This window comes from Centroberyx affinis, unplaced genomic scaffold, assembly GCF_046629955.1.
Source record: "Centroberyx affinis isolate AG114_WGS23_722 - 3 ecotype Tasmania unplaced genomic scaffold, CSIRO-AGI_Caff_v1 ptg000783l_1, whole genome shotgun sequence".
Lineage (NCBI taxonomy): Eukaryota > Metazoa > Chordata > Actinopteri > Beryciformes > Berycidae > Centroberyx > Centroberyx affinis.
In genome coordinates this window covers 32,300-55,133 of record NW_027279391.1, presented here as the reverse complement: position 1 = coordinate 55,133, position 22,834 = coordinate 32,300, and the positions used below count along the sequence as shown (strand labels likewise).

The following is a 22,834-nucleotide window of genomic DNA, read 5'->3' as shown; positions in this document are numbered from 1 at the left end:
GAGACATTAACTATATACATATATATATACACATATATATATATATATATATATATATATATATATATATATATATATATATATATATATATATATATATATATATATATATAACACTTTATAATGGCTTTATTACAGTGTGTCAACCTGTGTTAACCTATGGATACGTATTGTGCTAACAGGGAAAGTTTAGTACTTACAACAGTACAACTAGGGTTAGACAGATTTATCAGGGTGTTTTTTATATACTTTCAATATACTTTTGATATTTTATTAAATATTGGATATCGACCACTCAATGTTGTCAACACTCAACAGTCTGTAAAACCTGCAAGCAATGACATTTTAATTTTTTGCCACATTTTATTTTATTTCATTGTTCAATTATGTTTTTGTAAATTAATTCTTCATAGAAAGGCCTAATGTTTCCCAGAGATTCCCTACCATTGAGTAGGTGTGGTGGGTCATTCTGCCATAAAGATCTGCTAACAGAACTTCATTAGTCTGGGTTTTAATGGAGAGTTTTAATGTCCCATGATGGTCTAAATGCTGTTTCAGAGTCTTTTTCACCCTGACAAGAAATTCTAAGGCGAACACTGAATCCTTGTAATTTTGGCATGAAAACGCTCAAATTTAACAATACTGAATATCGCCACAGAGTGTTGGTTATTGGCGACTTCAGCCTAAAAAGGCCTTTAAAATCTCCCATCATTCAAACCCTAATAAGAACAGAATAAGAGTATAAAGTGTACAAACAATGTACCACAACAGCTAATAAAACAGTTGCAGGTACCCAACTTAGTAAGTAGTAAATAGGCTCCATTATGCATCTGGGAGATTTCCATGGTGTACCAATACAGCATCGTTGTCTACTTACAACCCATTTTCCTATGTTCTGCAGCGCTGTCAACATCTAGTGGCATTAAAACAACTTAATACTCTGGAATAAAGCCTTTGGAAAGTGTTAACGGATCTTCATCACCATGTAAAGGACTTACGGTCCACCACACTTGGTAGTCGGGTGCGTGCTCCACAGCCATCTCACACATCTCCTGGACTTCCTCCCTCCGGCCTCGTCTGGAGAACAGAGACAGGTAGTGGCTCCAGATCTCTGGGTTGTCGCAGTTGTCCTCCAGAGCGCGAGACAATGTGTTTAAGGCGGCGTCCAGGCACTCCGACGCAGAGCTACAGAGGAGGAACAACATCATATCGTTCAGATTGTTCAAAAATCTGTGATGTTATTATTTGTTGGAGTTATTATGTACGCCTTCCGGTGTAACCACTAAAAATACAGTGCTTTCCTGGAAGAAAAAGTAATGGGATTTAGATTACTAAAACATGAGAAAATAAAAATGTTTTTTTTTGTGACAGAGACAGATGTGGAACTCAAAATAGAAATACATGTTTCCCCCCATGAATGATGCAATCCCCCTAGGGCTGCAACTAACGATTATTTTCATTGTCGATTAATCTGTCAATTATTTTCTCAATTAATCGATTAGTTGTTTGGTCTATAAAATGTCAGAAAATGGTGAAAAATGTGGATCAGTGTTTCCCAAAGCCCAAGATGACGTCCTCAAATGTCTTGTTTTGTCCACAACCCAAAGATATTCAGTTTACTGTCATAGAGGAGTAAAGAAACCAGAAAATATTCACATTTAAAGAAGCTGGAATCAGAGAATTTTGACTTATTTTTCTTAAAAAATTACTCAAACCGATTAATTTCTTATCAAAATAGTTGGCGATTAATTTAATAGTTGACAACTAATCGATTAATCGTTGCAGCTCTAAATCCCCCTCAAACAAACAAATGAACAGACGAAGAGTGATCCATAGTCTGCCTCGATTTCCTCATGGGGGACATGCATACTCCCAAGAACCACTGCAACATAGAAATCACAGCAAACGCCACATCGCAAGTCAGTGGGAATCAGTGAACATCAGCCCACTTACACTTCATTCTGATTGAGGTATCTGAAGGCCAACTTGATCCAAAGCTGGGCGTCCCGGGGCGTCTCCAGGACGCTGCTCTCCAGGTTTGATATGTCGTCCGTCTCACTCACAAAATAGCGCTTGTCCTCCGACGTGACGCACACATCCAGGGCAGACAGGCTGGTCTTGCAGCAGTCGTCTGTCAGAAGATAAACAGGCAGTCATGAGCGATTTATCTCCAGTCTGTCATGAGCGAAGCACCCAGCCGTTCTGAGCCACTGGGCTGAAGCAAGTGCTGCGATTAGAGATCAGAAGTAATTTGGATTTGATAGGACTCCATAAGGGCTGCCCATGCACAAAGTGATGCCAAAACTGTCAGACTATACAAAAATTATTATTTTCATTGCAAAGAGGAAAAGAGTAGAAACGCTTCAGCATTTAAGGCATCGTCAATGTCAAATAGCATCGGGTACTCCTGCCAAGGTAGAAACTATTTAAAGGGGAAGTTCCCAAAGACAACGAAAATGGCTTGAATGCTGAAATATCGGTATTCTCTTCTTCTTTGCAATTAACATAAATATTTTTGCAAAGCCTATGACTTATGGTATCCTGTTGAGTGCAGAGACCCTTCCAATTTGAGTCTGAAGCACAGTGAAGATGAATTAACTTGAGGACAATTTAATGGACAAACTTTTTCACTCGCTGCTTGACGAGTGATGAGGATCACCGACTCAACTTTACATACAGTGCAATTTCCTTGACCAGTTCTTGTCCGCATCCAGTTTGAAACGTCACATTGTTTGAATAGACTTCAATGTCCCAAGAGTTGTCACACTTATATAACCAGGAAAATTTCTTATTTATTATTATTCCTTATTATTCCTTCAACTAGATCTACTAGCAGCCAAGCTTAATATTAAAACTACAAGCTAATGAACAAATCTTCATGACATTTCCACAACGTTTTGAATCTGTAGCATTTTTCCATAACATGTTCAAATTCCGGCACGTTTTCTTTTTCCATGACCATAGGAACCTGCCAGTGAAAGTCTTCCTCACCATATTTCCTTGTTGCCGGACCGCCGCCTATCGCCTCGTCCTCGCTGTCCTCCGCAGACTTGGGGTTCGTCTGCCCCGACGGCTTGGGCCTCCACCTCCTCATGTCCTTACATGTGGTGTAGGGAGGGACTGGAAGAGGAGAAGATATTACGAGAGTTTAGTTCCACAACGTGAATCCACTGTGAAAAAAAGTGACACCTAATCTTACAATATGATGTACAGCACAAAATTCAAACTAATTGGGGTAGTTTTTAAAGTCTTGGTTGACAAAATCACAACATTTTTACAGCCTGGATGTATTTTAGCGATATTGAGTGCTGAGTTTTAGGTTAGGTCATTTCTTGTCCAAAATTCATAATATGTGTCAGTGACAAATATGCATTTTTTGTGTCCAAATCCATTATTTTCCAAGCAATATCAAATAAACATGTAATATATCCAATTATTCTACAAAATCTGCTTCATGGGACACTTAATTTTATTGAAATGCAATTAATTTCTGGAGTTTCGGTGTTCCGAAGTCCAAAAATTTCAGGTGGTGTAACTGTCTGAACATCCATGAAGAGAACAAACCTGCATAATTCGGGCATAATTTTATGTTCAATTGCTGATAAATAAGGAAAACTTTCACATAAGTATTCTATTACTTAAAGAACTTGTCAAGTCAAGTGGTGCAACCAACTTCAAAAAAATGTAGTGTGACTTTGCGATGGCATGTAAGCAGTGAGGACATTTCAAAGACCCCAAAGGCCCCTTGTGATGCTGTAACAATATTAGTCACTCTCCCCCCCAAATACATACAGTGTTATGGAAACTAACTCTTCAAATGCATCGATGGAAAGGTTTGGAGAATATCAGATGAGAATACCAGCGTTAAAAGAAAAGCTGAAATCAATATAATGATGATGGATCACCAACCGTGCCGCTTGCTTTCGTTCACTTTGCTCACGAGGAGAACGGCCTTTTGGTCGATTCCCATACGGTCCTTGTTTGCGCCAAACAGCTTCTTGATATACTTTTCTACAAAAAAGACGGAAAAATGCATTATGGTTTGGTTCCAAAATGAGATATCCACCATTTGAGAACATGTGTTACAAAGTGACTGTACAAAAAAAACATATTCTGGTAAATTGTTTAAAGTACAGTGGGTAATTTAAGTCCTTGGTTTATAAAATAATAAGGTTTGAGTTTTTTGGAAAGCATCTCTTCATATAAGAATATGTATGTGATTTGATTGATTGATATTAACGTTTTAAGGCCAACCTGTAGAAACACTGATTTCCTCGTCAGAGCTGCTCTCTGAACAGCCAATCAGGGACAGGCTGTAGGACAGAATATCCTGGAACAGCTGGTTTCCAGTCAAAGTGCAGTTTCTCATGTGCTGCCTGGAGCGCAGGGGAAGAGGAACCGCACATTAAACAATGCAAAAGAGAAAGAGGACTGGCGGGGAATCTGAACAAGGTTTTCTCCGCTCACCATTGGCAGTCATCGTCGTTGCAGGTTCCCGTCAGGTCAAACCGACAGAAACACTTTTTCGGTTCTATAGTGTTGCTGTAAGTTACAGAGCTCAGTGATAACTTCTCCTTGGTCCTGTAATATGGGCTAAATCTGAGGGGGGGGGAAAAAAGATATAAAACGTTTTAAACAAAAGACTTTAAATAAATCCATATAAAGTGAAAGTACAACCTGGAAATGTGGAGTCTACCTGTAAGATTTGAAGACCAGGAGAGGGCTACGATATGGTCCGAAGGGAATGGGCTTCAGCTCGGTGCTACCTGCTTGGCTTGCGATTGAATCCACATCCACCGCAATCACCTGCAGAGCGAGAAAACAAACATAAAAACACATGGAGGAAAAATGCTTTAGCTGTGAGACTGTTCAAGCACAATCCAAAGAATGTCAGGGTATGAAGCACACTCAAATTAAAATCACATTTCGCTTGAATCCAAAGTAACTCAACTTGTTTCAAGAATACAAAATAATAAATGAAGTGATAGTGTCATCATTCATAATCATTTTTTTTTTTCAAGAAAACTCTTAAAGTGAGTTAAACTGCATTGAAAATAAGTCAATGTATTTCACCCTTTGGAAGACTTTTTTCCACCCCCAAATTTCTGGTATCACCTTTCCAGCTGCGGGGCTCTCCACATCCTCTCCCACTTTATGCAGCTCTGTCAGCAGCAGTTCTCCCAGCCGCGCCTGCTGCTGGTATCTCTGCTTCAGGGCGTCCAGGTCCAGCCCCACGAACATCTCCGAAGGCCCCGCGGAGCCGGCCGAGGCCTTGGCCGGCTTGGCGCCGCCGCTGCTGTCTTTAACTGGGGTCGAGCCCAGCTGCTCCAGTTTGGGTTTGGTGAAGGAGCCGGACTGACGGAGGGAGTGGCGGCGGGTCCCTGTGGCGGCTGCGGCGGCGGGTGCGGGTGCGGGTGCGGCCTCGGCTTCGTGATCCTCAGCCTCGGCGATGTCTTCGCTGTCTAAGGTCAGCTTGTCCTGGGTGAGGTCGTGCAGGGAGGGCTGGGGCAAGGGGAAGGGGCTGGAGGGGGGCGGCAGCTGGCTCTGAAGGTGGGGCGGGGTGGAGGCTCGCACAGGCGGCTCTGCGGGCGGTTCCAACACGCTGCCTCGGTTGCGCAGGGCCTGGGCCTCCTTCAGCTTCTGGATCTTCAGAGCGTACTCCGACTCCAGCTGCTGCAGCCTCTGCTTCTGGGCGATGAGCTCGGCAAAGTGACGCTCCGAGCCGCGGGGAGCGCCGTCCACACGCTGCAGCTTACTGGGCTGAGGGAGGAGAGGGAGAAAGAAAATAAGAGCAAATTTGTAAAAAAAAAAATTAAAAAAAAAAAGTCATTTCACTGAACCAAACTTTTACACATTTGTCCATTCTGAAAAAATTGAGCTGTGCCACTTTCATCCATCACGGTCATCACCTAAGTATCCCAATGATGCCATGTCATAGCAAAAGAAAGACGTTATTAGGTCGGTAAAATGTTGCCAAGTGAAGTCACTTCAAAACCGAATTTGCACAATTTTCCCACAGAGCAGGTTGTTGGCAAAGGTTTGGAAATGCGTGCACAGACTCAACAGCAAACAAAATTGTCATAACGATTCAAGACTCTATTAGCTTGCCAACTTTTAATATTTTGAGAGGGATGCAAAATCCCAAGCCATGTAATAACGTTACACAGCTGTTAGCTAACGTTAGCCGCCTGCCGCTAGCAAAATAATATTAGCTAAAGCTAAAGCTAACGGCTACCGAGCTAACAGCTAAATAAAATAAAAAATACTGCATGCGGTATAAAATGCGCTGCCAAATGTCCTATTTAGCGCGTCAGATACTGTACATGTGTCAGGTTACCTGCCACCAGTGCGTTAAATTGCTTTTAATTACGTTTTTTTTTAATGGCCAGCGTTAATAACTGTACTAATGAAGATGACCGAGTGACGGGATGAAGTTGGTTTTTGTTTGGCACCTTCTTACTCGCGAGGTAAAGGGGAATGCCACCCATTTAAATAATGCACAATATTATTTCTGTGCCTTAGTCAATGTAAATATGCACCACTCCTTCCTAAAGCTAGAAACCACAGAGAAAACCACTGAATTTGTTTAGTCACAGAGATGTAAAGTCAGGAGCTGCTCCATAGGCAATGAATGCTCCCTGACTTTGTGGAGCCATAAGATGCAAATATATTTTAGTTTATATTCTAGCATTGCTAACAGGCATGAACCAGAATTTAAACCTCATTTGGGCACAAGAACTCACAAAACTCTTTAGGGTCAACAAAGTCAGAGCTCTGTTTATGGTTGATGGAGCAGGGGCAGATTTTAAATCTTTCACAATGTGAAGTGTAAAATAGGTAGGATTCCCCTTTGAGGTTAAATATAAGGGGGGACTTAATCTGTTCCTAACACTGTAAAACATTTCCCCACTCCACCTATATAGAACAGCATTTTCACATAATTCAGTAAAACGTTATATATCAGCAACTATAAGATAGGTAGTCCCCATCATCTTATCAGTGTTTTCAGGCCAGATGTCTGTGTGTTACATCAGTGGTTCTCAACGTGGGGTCCGGGGACCACCAGGGGTCCTTGAGGGAGTTCCAGGGGGTCCCCAGCAAATTGATGAATTGTTAAATTCACCATTATTTCACTTACAAGAACTTAACACAATTAGAGAATGTAGAAGAATTACTATTTTAGTTTCTCTGTTATCTATCTACCTACAATACAGATACTCATGGAATTCAGGACAAAATCATATCTAACAATAAAAATATTCTCAGATTTGGGTCCAAGACAAAATATCTCATCAAATGGGGGGTCCGTGGCTCTAATGTGGACTAAATTCGGGGTCCTTGATATGAAAAAAGTTGCGAATCACAATATTACATTATTTGGGCCACTGTTACAACTAATTTGTAACTACAAGCTCATACATTTTCAAAACTAGCCTGGCCCAAATGGCTTTTGACTTTGAAATAGCGGTCCACTGTGTTAAGTGTTTCCATTGCTACCGTTTGGTTTTTAAGGGCAGTGTTTTCATGATGAAATAATATCAAACTTGTGTGCCCTCAGTTTGTAACATCATATTATCCTGGGCTCAGTCATTTTGGGCCACCAGTGACAGATGGTGAAGGGAGACTCAAACACTGCTAGACAGCATAGGGTCTTCCATCTGAAACCAGGGGCCAAACACAGTGCTGTAAACTAATCCAGAACAGATAATCAAAGGATAAATATTTTGGGACAGGGAAACTGAAACTCTTTTGGGTTAAAAGCATTGTTTACCCTCCAAGGAAAGGACCTTGGGCCTAGCACAAAGCAGATTTCATGCTGTACTGGTCAGCTGAAAATAAGGCGTCCTATTTACTGATCACTGTCAAAATCATCTGTGGTGGTTGATTTATCACTAGTTGTGTGTTGTGGAAAGGCGTAGGAAGCAGGGGGGACACAGGGGACACGTTCCCTCCTATAACGAAGAGGATTAAATGGTTCCCGTGCAAAAAAAACCCCAAATTGATGCAGTGTGATTCTCACCATGAGCTGGTTGACGTCTGTTCGGCGTTTCAGCCCTCTGCCGGCGGCCGCCTGGGCCTGAGCCAGCTCCCTCTCCAGCTTCACAGCCTGGCTCTTCTTTATGGACACACGGTGTTCAACACGATGCACCTGGAGAGAGGGAATGGAAATGTAAACACGTTGTCCTGGGTGTGAAACCAGCCCAGGACCTTTGTCACATGTCATCCCAGTCTCTCTCCCAATCTTTCCTGTCTTTCTCTACTTTGAACTATCTAATAAAAGGTGAAATAGTCAAAAAATATATATACCTACAGTAGCTATATAGATCTCAAGTAGCTTATAATGATGCCATGAGAATATTAAATAAAATAATAAATAAATAAAAGACCTAGATGGTGTAGTGCAAGTTAAATATTTGTGGCAGCAGGAGTCAATACTTTCCAAGCTGTTTTAAAAAATCTCATGTATAAATTTATCTGCCGGCTTAATGACTCTGTAAATGAAATCATCTTGGTTTTATCAAACATAAGGTTTAGTACTATACGCTACCAATCCAAGCTGTGGAGACATTGGCACAGTTGTCTCTTTGTAAGACATTAATATATATTTTAAACCATGATCTTTTATTGATCCTTTGTATGTAATTCATTGTATGTTATGTCCTGTTTGTTCGTTCTTTTTTTTATCTGGACCCCGAGTCTGAAATAAAGTTTGAATGAATTGCTTTCGTGTGTCTTGTGCTTTGTTCTGCTTCCTTATATTTGTCCTACATCATTCTGTTCTATGATCGATTGTTGATCAGTTAGATCTAGTTAGGCTCATTCTCTGTAAAGCCCGTTGAAACAGGCTTGTAATAAAGGGCTAGCATGCAAGCTCAATCTCCCCAAGAAGATTTGACAGGAACGTTCTCCACAAGGACTCCAGTACTGACAAACACCTATTGGCTTCTCGGTCAGTTTATTGAGGGTTTCTGTCGATCCGAAGCGGTTTCACCCACCTGTTCCTGGAGCTTCTTGAGGAGCATCTTGTTGGCGCTGACGATCTTCTCGGACGCCAGCAGCTGCTCCTTCAGCTTGGCCACCTTCGCCTCGGCCGCCTTCAGAGACTCTCTCTTCTTCAGCTCCTGTTGGAGCAGCTGCCGCAGGATGGCCTCGTCTTTCTGCAGCAAGGCTCTGGGCGACAGATGGAGACGAGTTCATTTCTTTCTCTGCATCCTACTTGGTAGAGCTATACAGCCTCTACCATCCCCCTGTACAGCTACAACAATACTGTACGCCATGCTGCCTGAATGGATTCAGTGATAGAATGCTTAATGTGTATATGTGGAGTAATATGTACTATCTGTTGTATATTTAGCTCTGTCCCTTTGCACTCAATGTGAGGTCCTGCTTCCCCTGTACCATATGTGCCAGTATGTACTTCTGTTTCTGCATGATTATTGATATGTTATTGTACTTGGCAAATAAAGTGATTCTGATTAGACAGGCAAAAGATGATTATTGTGAATGCCTCTAGCCTGTACTAGTTACTGGTCTGATTCAGCTTGCTGGTGTTGAGGCACACAACTGCCAACAGGTGGGGTTGTTGTTTTTGGTGAAGTAAAGCCCTGCTTCTAGTATGTTTATGCCAGTGGTCGTCAATCTCTGTCCTCAGGACCCCAGCTCTGCGTTTCATTAGTCATTTAGCAGGCCCTCCTTCACTTCCCCTCGGCACTTGGTAATACGTAGCACCATTTCAGAGCAGGGGCGCAGGGTCCGAGGGGGAGCAGAATATTTGAAATGGAATGCACTTGCCTTTAAGCAGTGTATATTAATAATTAATAATAAGAATAATAAAAATTAGACAGAACAATGAGTAATGAAATATTGCAGATGAGTTAATTTCATAAATATGTCTAAATCGTCTAAATATTGTTTGTTTACTTGCATTTATATTTATCACCTGTTCGTGCACCGGAATTGACGGACGGTCACAATGCATCCTGGGAAATATGCGCTACATTGTTGTTGACTCCCTCGGCCCTTGAAGGGTCGATCTCAGAAAGTTCACTTGAGTTATCAGAGTAATGAAACGACATTTAAGATGGCGGTGGGGATTCCCCCCCGAGTGGAAATGCAGAGGGGAAGTCAACGAGGGCGGATTGAAACGACTAATGAAACGCACCGTAGGTTTTCATTCTAGTCATCTAATCAGGGACTGAGTTACACCTGGGATGCCAGCTGAATGTCATTAAAACCTGAGGACCAGGACTGAGAACCAATAGCAGCAACCTAGAGTAAATAGCCAGTCATGAAGGAAAATATTTGTCACCAAGAGGCCTGCAGGAATGTGATTTTCACGTTTGTTTGTTTTTTGGAAAGTATTTCAGGTTTCTTGAACATATACCATTCACTTCTCAGCATTTTGCCCATGGTTTCTGTACGAGTTCCATTTCATCCTTTCTCCAGACCTCAGTTCCTTTTTTTTTTGGGTGGTATGACTAGACCTCGTCACTGTATAACGTAATAATAGCTAATATCTCAGTGTGAAACAACAGTGGGTCTACAGTTACATGAAGTTTACATTCATATGTGTAACAGAATGGCAGAGGAACAGTCCAGAACTTTTCAAGCCCTGTAAGCTTTCTAATTCCCCACACTTTTCCAGACCTGTGAAGGAACAGTGCTTGCTGCTTCTTCCCAGCCGTTCAGCGCCTCCCTCATCACATCCCTCCCCGACCCTGTGCTGAACGGGCCTCACCTGTGTTTGTTCAGCCTCTCCTCCGCTTCAGTCAGCTGCAGCTCTGCCGTCGCCTTCGCCGAGTCGACCTCGGAGTCGGAGACGGCCGGGGAGGCGGCGGCGCTCCGGGGGCTGTGGCTGTGCTCCTTCAGCAGCTTCTGCTTCTCCCTGCTGCAACCAGGCAGAGAAGATGAACACTTTAGTCTTTTAACCGGTCGGCAGCGAGGGGTTCGGTGCCTTGCTCAAAGACACTTCAACAGAGAACATGGCTGTTGGCTGTTGACGGTTCAAGTTTTAGCAGTTTTGGTAGCAGTGGTATTTTTTACATTATGTTTACATGTATTTTTCCATTAGCATTCAGTCCAAAATTCTTTTTTACCCTGAACATAAACAAAAAGACAAAAACTAAAACCTGTTCACACCTATTTGTATTTCATTTTAGTTAGTTTTACAAGTAGCTTTAAGTTATTTCAGTTTACAACTATGTTCATTAACAGCTAATTTCCACCTTAGTTTACTATAATAACATTGTTCTTAACTATACTGAACAAAAATATAAATGCAACACTTTTGGTTTTGCTCCCATTTTTTTCATGAGTTGAAATAAAAGATCTAAGACTTTTTCTATGCACACAAAAGGCTTATTTCTCTCAAACTGTGTTCACAAATTTGTTTAGTGAGCACTTTTAGTGGCCTTTTATTGTGACCAGCCCAAGGCACACCTGTGCAATAATCATGCTGTTTAATCAGCATCTTGGATGGATTATCTTGGCAAAGGAGAAGTGCTCACTAACACGGATTTAAACAAATTTGTGAACAAAATTTGAGAGAAATAAGCCTTTTGTGTGCATAGAAAAAGTCTTAGATCTTTTATTTCAGCTCGTGAAAAATGGGAGCAAAAACAAGTGTTGCGTTTATATTTTTGTTCAGTACATGTTGGAAAATAATTTGCATTAAGTCTATGGAGTCTAGTTTCCAGAATTCTTCTTTCACCATCTCTCCACTCTTATTCTTTCTGTCATTTCTGTCACCTTTTTAATCCCTGGCGTGTTTGCTTCCCTGCTTCACAGTAACGCTGAAGTCTGGTGAGCGCACCACCATACCTGGCGATTTCCTCTTTGAGCAGGCGGTACTCGGTCTTCTTGGCTTCAGGTAAAGCCTCTGGAGTCCGGACTGGGTTGTTCTCCTTCTCAGATCCCGACGCTCCTTTGGGCTTCGCCGCCTGGAAATGTCAAGAGACCCCGTTTCAAATCACACATCACACCCACTGTCAGGCTTAAAGACAACATGAAGAGATAAATGAAGTGAATTTGTCTCCCCCCCAAATTATTAAGTGATGTCCCTAGCTGTAAGGTTCTCCGGTGTGATGATCAAAGGATAAAATGTTTTTGTTTGCTCGGAGTTGAGAGGTTTTTAGAAGCCCCTTAGTTTTGTAATCTAATCTGCACAACTGGTAACTTGCATTTCTCATTCATTCTTACAGTCAACATTCAGTGAAGGGAAGTTTACTCAAAACTTTCCAAGGAAACATGTCATCAGGACATTTGTTATTTAGGTCATTTTTTTCAAAAGGTTGTAGATCTACTAGCAGCTGAGCCAGACAGTAAGATCAAAAGATTTTAAAGAAATTGCAATTACTTTTCTAAAAACCTTTTTCATTTTCTGTAACTTTCCAAGCCTCGAAGTGCTAACCCACCTCGACAGTCCTCCTGGCTTCCTTGATCATGAACTCCAGTCCTCCGAACACCGCCTGTGTGGAGCTGCAGGCGTCCATGTCAGAGTCGCTGTCGTCCGAATCGTTGAGCGACACCACGACCGCCTTGTGTCTGGGCAGCTGGGAGGACGTACACACACACACACACACACACACACACACACACACACACACACAAACGACAAACAGGAAAACAATGTCAGGAGAGAGTTGGACTCAGCATCACAGTTTAACGGCTTTTAAACAGAGATTTCGGGTTTTGTAAGCCTTCTCAATTCTAACACATAAGGTGATTATCAAAGGAGAACGGCAAGTCGTGTCCTCAAAATCACGAGGAAGTTTCCCCATAAGAAGGAACTTCTCAAACTACAAGGATATGTTGATCTGAACTTGATCTGGTCTCTTCAAACAAAAAGGAGGTGGGGACTGTAAGAGTCCAAGCAGCACATTTAAAACATCTTTAGTTCTGCTTTTATGGTTGTGACAACATTCCAATTTGAATTAAAAGGTTTCAGAGTTAACTATGAGACTCAAACAATTTGCTGAATATTCAGTTACACCATTCTCTTAAAGCCATTTTGATCTAAAGGCTTCTGCTTAAATGCTTGAAATTTGTTTTTTAGACAAATATAAATATAAAAAGTTGAGGCCAATGATTTTCTTTCCCAAAGCCTTTGCCTTGGCAGCTACTTTAAAGAATCTAAAATATAAGATAGTTTTCATTTGTGTTATTTCATAGTTCTGATGTCTTCACTATTATTCTAAAATGTGAATAATAGTAAAAATAAAGAAAAACACGCGTGTCCAAACATTTGACTAGTAGTGTATTCCAAGGCAGGAATCTAACTTTTCTGCCCACTGGCCACAGCGGCTGGTAAGTCCCAGAATTCACCAACCAGTTTCACTATTCTGCCATCCAATCAGATCTTTAGAATAGAATCAGCATCATGGACAATTACCTGCCAAAGTAGCTGTTAGAGTACAACCTGGTGTTACATTCCCACCCTGGTTATTCTGGTACGTCTGTATTTAGCATCAGGCTCTCAGGTTCTTACCACAAGAGGGGCTCTGGGGACGTGATGCCCTCTGGTGAACTTCTTGCCGCGTGACTGGGCCACCGTGTTCAGGCTGACCGTGCTCAGGTTGCCCCGGGGCGGCAGCTGGACACCCACAGCGAGCTGCGGGCTCGGAGAGGGAGGGCCGCTGGTGGTCGTCTTCTCCTAGAGAGCCAGATAAAAAAATCAAGGGTTGACACAGAGGCGAGGGGGTTTTGTCGTGTGACGTCTGGAGAAAGGCTCGGCTGAAATGATACACATCAGCTGCAGCAGTCGAAAAGACTTCTCACTGTTCCTGTAGCGCTGAGGAATACATCTTTTTTATCATCTTTTTACTGTCTTCTTATAGTCTTTTATCTTTTTATCTTACTTTTATTTTATCCTTACTGTTTATTATGGTTTTCATCTTACGGTGATCCTACTATTTACTTGAATGCTTTTCCACCTCTGTCCTCCTATCTGAACTTAATCCCTGTTTATTATTGTTTCATTGCTTTTTCAATTCAAATTTTGAGTATTCTGCTTTTATTTTGACTGTCAAAGCACTTTGTAAACTCTGTTTTTAAAGGTGCTATATAATAAAGTTATTATTATTATTACATGAGAGTGACACCAACTGTGCACAGTCAGCAATGCACATTAAAGGACTGATCTAAACATTCACAGGTTATGATACAAAACTTAGCGTTATGACATATGGGGAAAAAAGTCTGCTTATTGATTATTCTGTTTAGGCCCAATCACAATCCCAAGTTCAGGTGTACAACAAGAACATTAGTTAATGACTGTAGTTGTCCAACAGGGAGTTTGGCTTGGTTTGGCATGGTTGTCTGAAGAACTACATATGATCAGGTCAGTGGAGGAGCTTTTAGCACGCCACACCAGAGCCAATACTCAAGTTTGGCAGACTGAACACAAACCTCTGGCACCGCCACCCTCTTGTGGGCCATGGACATGAGGCAGGTCTCCCTGAGCAGCATCTCCTCCTCCTCTTCCTCGTCGGCAAAGGGCGGTTTGGGAGGCTGCTCCGTCTCGTCCGGAGGAGGGGGGAGCGGCGGCGGCGGGGGAGGAACACCGGACAGCATGGAGGACAGGAAAGGCTGAGCGAAATCCTGCAACGGGTCAATAAACACAGAGCAAGGAAAGTCTAGTTGGTATTACATTGTCACTGTTAATGTGTTTTGTTCCTTTTATTCTACAGCATTCTGCAACAATTCTGCAAACAATTGATCATTTACTGCACAAATAATGATTTATAATTTTTGTCTCCACAATTGACAATCATATCAAGGCATATCGACATTGAAACATTTGATTATATTTAAAAGAGCCAATATAGTTGAAAATATTCAGGATGTTGCTGTAAGATGCCAAAACTCAATAATTAAATAAAACAAATGAAATAAAACTAATAAAACAGTAAACAATAATATTGCTTCCTGCATAATCAAGACTAAAACTGATGATAAATAATCGTGATCAGAATGCAAAATAACTTGATTATCATTTTAGCCATAACTGTGCAGCCCTACCTCAACAAAATGTTAGCTGAAAGTAAAATTATTAAGGATAATTATTAAGGCCATTAATCATGTAAAAACCTCGGCTTACAAGATAGAGACATTTTAGAGGACATGATCAAAGAAGGTTTTTTAAAATGATAAATCAGGTAACGAGTGGTTCGTTTAATGTTGGATATAGTTCTCATTATTATCAAATCACACTGTTTGAATTCACGTTACCATTCCAAACTGAGGGGAGTCCGTCGGGTAGAGAGGCATCTGAGAAAGACAACCTGGATCCTCGGCTACGAATGGATTGTGTGTTGGTGAAGGGACTGGGGGGAAAAGAAGCAGCATCACTCACCATATGACAGTAACATATATACATGTATATATATATATATACTGTATATATACCAACAGCAGCCGTTCAGCAAATGAAGGTGATATGTTAAATTCTCTGTGTTTATTTTTAATCTCTCCTGCACAATGTGTTATTGTTTTCTGTTCTTTCAGTGATTTATCAATTTCACCTGTGGAAAAAAATATAAACTCTTAACCCTAACGAGGTGTAAACCGGTGGCTCACCTGGTGAATTGGTCTCGCTGTCCGTATCCATGGCGACCTCATCATAGTTGTCATACTGGTAGAGGTTCCCTGAGGCGTCCAGGCCTTGTTTGCCCGTTGACTTCCTGTGTTCCCGGTCTTTGGACTGAAGCACAAACACACCGCTTAGATACACACGCATGTGATTGACATTTCTGTGGCACTCGCTGTAGAAGTCTCCCATCATGCATCTATCCTGCAGGCAGTTATTTTGGGAACGTTGTGTCACAACAAAACAAAGTCCCTGAAACTTAGGCTAAGCATGATGGACTTGTCTGCGCTCTTCTTCTCTGGTGTTCACACCAGTTAACGCATGAAGAGATAGCTGATTATGAGCACCAGTCCAGACTTCATTTGGTTCTACTGGGCTTTCCAAGTATGAGGAACTGCTGGCTCCAGATGTCAACGTCAGTCTCCTTTTACCCACAATCCTTTACATTTTGGGGTCATTTCCTATAGTTGGTTCAGATTATCCCCTGCGTTTCATTAGTCATTTAACAGGCCCTCCTTCACTTCCCCTCGGCACTGTTTGTTTATTCCACATATACCACTTATTCCGCTTTGGTGGGTCATGCACAGGAAATAACGACCGATCACAATGAATTCTGGGTAAGATACACTCCTGGAGCCTACATCGGAGGAATTGCCGAGGGGAAGTCAAGGAGGGCAGGTTGAAACGACTAATGAAACACACCGTATGTTGTCACTGAATGCCAGAGGTGAGAGTAAGTCACACATGCGCAAGTCACAAGCAAGTCTCAAGTCTTAACCTTCAAGTCCCAAGTTACTGTGGTGAGAATCAAGCAAGTCAAGTCGAGTCCCTGCTATAAGTCAAGCAAGTCACAAGTCAAGTCATACGAAATTCTGATGATCTACCCCAGTTTCCCCCTTAAATCAGTTAAAAGACACTGGTCATGAAAAGTTGAGTTTTATTTTCAACATTAACGAAATCTGTTACAGCCTGCTTACATCTTATAAAATCTTGCTGATATTTGACATTTTGTGGTAATCAATAACAAGCCTCCTAAATGAACAAGTCAAGTCCTTCCGAGTCATCTGTCTCAAGTCTAAGTCAAGTCTCAAGTCATGAATACCAAGTCAAAGTCAAGTCTTTTATCAATGTTAGTCAAGCAAGTCTCAAGTCCTCAAATTTGCGACTTGAGTCTGACTCGAGTCAAGTCATGTGACTCGAGCCCCCCCACCTCTGCTGAATGCACTCAAGATGGTCGCTTGACTGAAACGTTTTTGCTGAACTGCATGACACAGAATGGATTTGTATCCGAAAAAAATCATCATCGACTACGTAGACATTACGATTAAGGAAATGAGGACATGAATTTTGTGTCGTCTGTGGCATCTTACTTTACTGCGGGTGCGGCTCCTCCCTCCCACCAGCTTCATGAAGCGGTTGTACTGCTCGTCCTGGTTGGACAGGTCCCGGATCTTGCGGATTTCGTCTTCGCGTTTGCGGCGCTCCTCTTCCTCCTGACGTCGCGTCTCCTCTTGCTCCCTCTGCTGCTGCAGCTTCCACGTCCGCAGCTGCTGCTTCCTGAACGCCTGCTTGGCTGCCGAGCCTGGTGGGTTGGGAAGAGGGGGGTTGGGAAGAGGGGGGGTGGGAGGGGGGGGTTCACATAGAGTCAAAAGTCAGAGGTGATGTTCTGCTCCTGTGTATCTCAGTGGGTAGAGCGTGGCACTAGTACCTGCCTGGGATTTGATGCCATAAAAATGTGCACATGGTACTCCCAGGCGTTTTGGGTAAAAGTAATTATCAAATGGAAATTGTAAGTATTTTAACTGCAAACAGGGGATCTAAACGTTTCAGTATTCAAGCAACTGTGATAAAAATGTGTCCCAAATCCCTAAATATGAAAATGAACATCCTTACACTGCTAGAAAGGATGGAGAAATGCACTTGTCTGTAACAGGGTTCCTGCAGTACTTGTGCCTCATTATACTTCACAAAAACAAATAGAACTATGTGACATGATATTTAGTCTATATCTCCATAAATATTGTGGTGCAACTGTAGTCCATGTGGATTGTGGCTGAATAACTATGAAACTTCCAAACATAAGGAAATTGCCTTCAAATGATCAAACTCAATTTCAATACATTTCCAGACTGTGCAGGAAACGAGATGCGAGGGTTGAATAAGTCATAAAATAACAAAATCATCAGACATCATCCTGGCATCTTCATCTCAAAAAACAAAATGTCAGATTTGATCAAGAGAGAGAGTGAGCAGTGGATCGGCTCAGGAGGCAGGTACTGACCCTTCTCACCTGGGCTAATCATCTTCTTGGCTAAATGGGGCTTGGCTGGAGGTCTGCCTCTCTCCATCGGTGGCTTGGAACCAGGTTTGGGCCTTTCTCTCTCCAAGGCATTGGCCCTCTCCCTGTCCCTCTCTGGAGGCCTGGCCCCGGCCTTGGGCCTGTCCCGCTCCCTCTCCAGAGGCTTGGACCTGGTCCTGGTCCTCTCTGCAGCAGCGGCGGCGGCGGCGAAGGAGGCCGACCTGGTGGTGACCCTCTGCCTGCCGGACGGAGCGGGGCCGGGGCCGGGGCCGGAGGCGGAGCTCTTCTCCTGGGAGGCCTTGGTGATCCGGTCCTTGCTCTCCTTCATCACCTGCTGCTCCTTCTGCTGCCACTTCTTGCTGGCCGACTGCAAGGCCAGGAGACGCAGCTGCAGCTCTGACAGCTCCTCTTCCTCAACCTTACCCTTCGTCCTCGGCTGGGTGTGGGAGCAGAGAGAGAAGTACAATCTGTTACAAACAGTCACTACCACCTGCCATTTTCATTTGAAAAGATAACCAAAGTACAGACCAATAAACCACAACTTCAACATGAAAATGAACTACTTTACATTAACTCCAGTTGACTACTCCCAACGAACCTACAAAGCAGTTTCTAGCCTGTGGGCCTGTGCAACATTGCATCACTTCTCATGTCTGACATGGCCAGTCTAAGAATGAGAAAGTCGCTGGAGACATAATTTCAAAAAACAAGATGCTAGCAAAGAACTGGATATCAGCACTTAGAAATTCTTTCTAAAATGAGATATCCACCTTTTGAAAAACTCAATACCTACTATTACAAAAAGAAAGCACACACTTAACACTAATTATGGCATAGTAGGTCATTTCAATCTTTGGTAGACAAAATGAGAACCTGTTTACAGTTGGACTCTATATTATAGAGATATGGACTGATGAACTTAGGGTAATGTTATTTTTCCCCCAAATGGAAATGATCTCTTCATTTATTGACAATTAAACTGTGTAAAGCGCTGTATATTTAGCCAACTGGAACCAACGCTTCCATTGTAACATCAGTCCGGGTGCAGCAATGATCCAGTGGAGTGTTTTTACTCTAATTACTCTTATTATTACAGGTACAACAGTGAAGCAGAAGGCAGGAAGTGCAGACGAGTCCCGTCACCAGCACCGCCAAACCCATAAAATCCCACAAGGAACATCCTCTAGGGAATTATGGCCTTTATACAACAGTTACCAATACATGTGTACTGACGAAAACATATTTTTTTCTTCCAAATTAGTTGTTGTACATACATCAGAATAAAAACATAATATCACCAACTAGCTTCCTGGTTATCACAAGACTTGGCACAATAAGCAGTAAAGCAGGATTAGCTGCTTTATGGGCATAATCAACCAGTCAGATCATTGGATGAAACGATGCATTGTACAATATGAAATGCTAGGGCTGGGAGATAATTCAATATTATCGTTCAGTGGAATCATATCGTGATGATATGAAGATATTTTAATATCGTGACACACATTTCTGCTGTCTGAATTGATGATGACAAGCAAATTTTACTTAAAAACTCTGATAAAATGAGGTATGGTAGGAATATTATTTGAATATTTCTGTTTTGTTTGACATCACACCTAACATCACCATTCGGTTCAATGAGATGAACGTTAATTTGATTATTTAACGTGATTTTGCATACATGAACCATATCGTGATATATATTGATATCGAGAAAAATCCTTATGATTATCATGATATTGATTTCAACCATATCGCCCGGCCCTATGAAATGATGTCACTGGAGAACTGCCTCTTGGTCAATCAGAAGGCGTGTTCTGCACAAGCTGTTTCATAAAGAAGTATCTTTGTCAGCACGGACATCATGTCACAACACGCCCAAAACACACGTGACTTTAGACCTACTTTATCGGGGGAGGTGGCCGAGTCCTCACTGGAAGCGGACGATTCGCTGCAGCATGTACAAGACTTTTTCGTTTTCCCCTTCTCTCCCTTCTCCGTTTCCTGACTGCAGCACACGCACGTCTTCTTCTTCTTCGTCGTCTTTGTCGCCGTCTCCTCTCCCTCTTTATTATCATCGGGTGTTTCTTCCGTCTTCGCTCCCTCTTCTGACGCTCTTCCTTCTTCGCCTGACGAGACAGAACACAACAAAGGAATTCATATTGTGATGATGTATGACTTGATGAAGCTTCCAACGGGTCATGACCAGATGTGATTTCATTTTTGGAGATCCTACTCTATTCTAGAAACCTGAGTTGGCTGTTAAAACGGCGAAAGTAGCGAGTGAATTTTACCAGCCAATGAGGTCTGCTGTCAGAAAAGGTTATTTCATTCCCTGGCAATATGTAACAAATAGGGATGGGACGATATATCGAAATTCAATATATCGCAATGCAAAAATATGACAATACGTATCGTGAGGCAGAAAAATGAATCATGATATTAGCTCCAATTTATTCTGCTGTAATAATCACAAATGAGACGCTTGACCATCACAATTTCACAAGCTCTCCATCCAAATTATATTATTGTCACTTTGTAATGACATTTTTAGATTGTTGTTTACATTCTAGCAGCCAATTACATCGCTAGAAAGATTTGTGTCGCAGAAATAAACATAATTCTGCACAGTCAGAATTTGTTGTCATTGAACTTTTATTGATCACACCGTATCGTGAATCCCATATCGTGTATAAAATCGTATCGTGAGAGAAGCAGATCGTCCCATCACTAGTAACAAACCTTTAGGAGCATCTGGCGCTGGGTCACCATCATCATCTTCATCCTCCTGCTCCGGCTGCTTCCTCTTCAGCGCGTCCAGCTCGGCAGGCGTGGGAAGTTTCTGGCGTAGAGGCTTGATGTTGAACGCCTGGAACACTTTTTTCTCTGCCTTCTCCAGAGCTGGCACTTCCTCTGTGGCAGCTGGACTCTGAATACTGGCTGTTTCTGGTACTGTTTTGGTTTCGGGAATACTGGCAGCGTTCTCTGGTGCCTCGTCTCTGGCGGGGGAACCCTTGGGCTCCAGAGCCATGGTTTCCTCTTTGCGAATGCATTCCAGCTCGAGCTGGATCTGCTTATACTTTGACAGCAAGTCCTCAAAGGTCTCGTCAACGCCGTTTTCTGATTTGGCAACACTGTGCACCGGTTTTCTTGCCTGATTCCTTCCAGACTGCTTTTCTGAGGCGAATCATCAAGGGAAGTGGAAACATCGAGGGATGGGCTTGAACTAGTTAGATTGGAGGTGATGGGATGTACAATGCAGGGCTTTGATCAAGACAACACAGGAAGACTGGAAATAATCAGGGAAGCATGAGAACATGAATGTTCACTTTGATTTAAGGGTCATCTCCAAAACCCATGACAAAACCTGGAAAACTACCAACCTGACTAGATGAGTAAAACCTTAAATTAAATATTCTCATTCTGTCACAGTCAGGTCCCTGTGTACAAATTAAACCAGAATGTTATATCAGTGCTTTTGCAACATACATGAAATTGACAAGGCAGTGATTTTATTTATTCTATGAAAATGCCAATATTGTCACTGTCATTTACTGGTCACAGTCACAAGACACCAGTAGCCCAGTAAATCAACCTGCCTGGTCTGGCAAGTCAGAGCTTTTAATAGCAACATTATCTTGGGTGGAGGCACATTAAATGTTGTCAGGACCCTGGAGAACTGAAATTAAATCAGTGGCCCTAGATGATTTTATTTATCACAATGATGCAACACCTAAGAAAAGGATACGTTTTCTCGTGGGAGAGTCCTTTTTGTTGATGTGACTCTCTCCGGGCCCGTAACGACCGGGGGGAGGTCTGCTGTTACCGTCTCCCCGGACTCCTCGGTTCCAGCCCCCGCGTCCTCCGTTCGGTACGGTCCGGTGCCTGAACCGGCCCAGGGCGCCGTGGCTTCGCTCCCAGAAGTTCGATCGCGGGCTCGGCTCGCCGTGAGGACCGAGCCCCGGCGGCGGAGGAGCAGGCCGGTCGGGCCCGCTAGGCCCGCACTGCTGCCGGTGGCTCGGGGGGAAGGGCCCGTGTGGATGAGGTCTGAGGTTGTATGGCATTAAAAGGCGAAAATCTGGCGGTGGGTGCGCCATGAGCGGCAGCATACTGTGCGGATGTTGATGCAGTTTCTGTGTCCGTGAAGAAGCGCTGCCGGGCCTACCGTTACCATCCCCCCGCGGGATCAGCACATTCTCTTCCGTTTCATCATCGCAGATCTCTCCGTCTTCAAGCTCCCCTTCTTCCCTCGGGGAGCGATTGACTGAATTCAAATCCATTTTGTAGTAAAATAAAAGCTAACCGTTGCTGGCTAAACGAAACTCATTTGTTCGTAATTATGGAGTTGATGCTACCGCTTGACTGGCAAGTGAATCCTATAAATTTGGTCAGCTCCGGGTAACCGGTTAGCTCATGCCAGCTAGCTACGACGTTCTTCTTCTTCCTCCCTGTCTCGTCCAACTATCGCGATACACACAGACGAGCGAGACCGGAAAGAAGGGAAAACATACACCAAATAAGGAGACTGATAAAATTTCTAATTATGAAACAATTTTTTCTGTATTCCAAAAACTAAGTACGACATTTTGGCTTGTTGTTATTTTTGAGAAACAAATGCCAAAGTGAAATAATTGACAACATTCATAATCGACATTTGTTAAAATAAAATTGCATGGTTGGTGTATGGTTGCTTCTATTTTTTCTATTCTATTCTTAACTTTTTAGCTCATTTTTCTCAAGTGTAACACCGAGAGGAGGGGGCGAGAGAGAGAGAGAGAGAGAGAGAGAGAGAGCGAGAAGGAGAGAGAGAGAGAGAGAGAGAGAGAGAGAGGGAGAGGGGGAGAGAGAGAGAGAGAGAGAGAGAGAGAGAAGGTTAGCTCAACTGTCCTCAAAGTAAAAAAATACAAATATACAAATAGATTATCATTAGCCACATTTGTTGCTGATCG

General features: G+C 42.6%; 1 protein-coding gene across 4 annotated transcripts in view; it reads right to left on the bottom strand.

The window, feature by feature from the left end:
- Nucleotides 1-22,307, bottom strand: part of LOC139644777 (zinc finger C3H1 domain-containing protein-like) — a 32,808-nt gene extending 10,501 nt beyond the window's left edge. For 2 of the 4 annotated variants that reach the window (XM_071520256.1, XM_071520259.1), the window contains exons 1-22: nt 21,634-22,307; nt 20,628-21,062; nt 19,791-20,014; nt 17,868-18,321; nt 16,957-17,168; nt 15,577-15,700; nt 15,229-15,323; nt 14,407-14,598; nt 13,487-13,651; nt 12,414-12,551; nt 11,749-11,939; nt 10,739-10,888; nt 8,997-9,171; nt 8,021-8,149; nt 5,116-5,760; nt 4,697-4,806; nt 4,468-4,599; nt 4,255-4,376; nt 3,910-4,011; nt 2,992-3,120; nt 1,954-2,131; nt 999-1,185 (exon numbers count right to left, since the gene is read on the bottom strand). In XM_071520256.1, the coding sequence (XP_071376357.1) occupies nt 999-1,185; nt 1,954-2,131; nt 2,992-3,120; nt 3,910-4,011; nt 4,255-4,376; nt 4,468-4,599; nt 4,697-4,806; nt 5,116-5,760; nt 8,021-8,149; nt 8,997-9,171; nt 10,739-10,888; nt 11,749-11,939; nt 12,414-12,551; nt 13,487-13,651; nt 14,407-14,598; nt 15,229-15,323; nt 15,577-15,700; nt 16,957-17,168; nt 17,868-18,321; nt 19,791-20,014; nt 20,628-21,062; nt 21,634-22,165 (4,821 nt within the window). In that variant the 5' untranslated portion in view covers nt 22,166-22,307. The remainder of the gene's footprint in view (nt 1-998; nt 1,186-1,953; nt 2,132-2,991; nt 3,121-3,909; nt 4,012-4,254; nt 4,377-4,467; nt 4,600-4,696; nt 4,807-5,115; nt 5,761-8,020; nt 8,150-8,996; nt 9,172-10,738; nt 10,889-11,748; nt 11,940-12,413; nt 12,552-13,486; nt 13,652-14,406; nt 14,599-15,228; nt 15,324-15,576; nt 15,701-16,956; nt 17,169-17,867; nt 18,322-19,790; nt 20,015-20,627; nt 21,063-21,633) is intronic. The other 2 variants (XM_071520258.1, XM_071520257.1) reach the window with 2 other exon arrangements.
- Nucleotides 22,308-22,834: the final 527 nt, after the last annotated feature.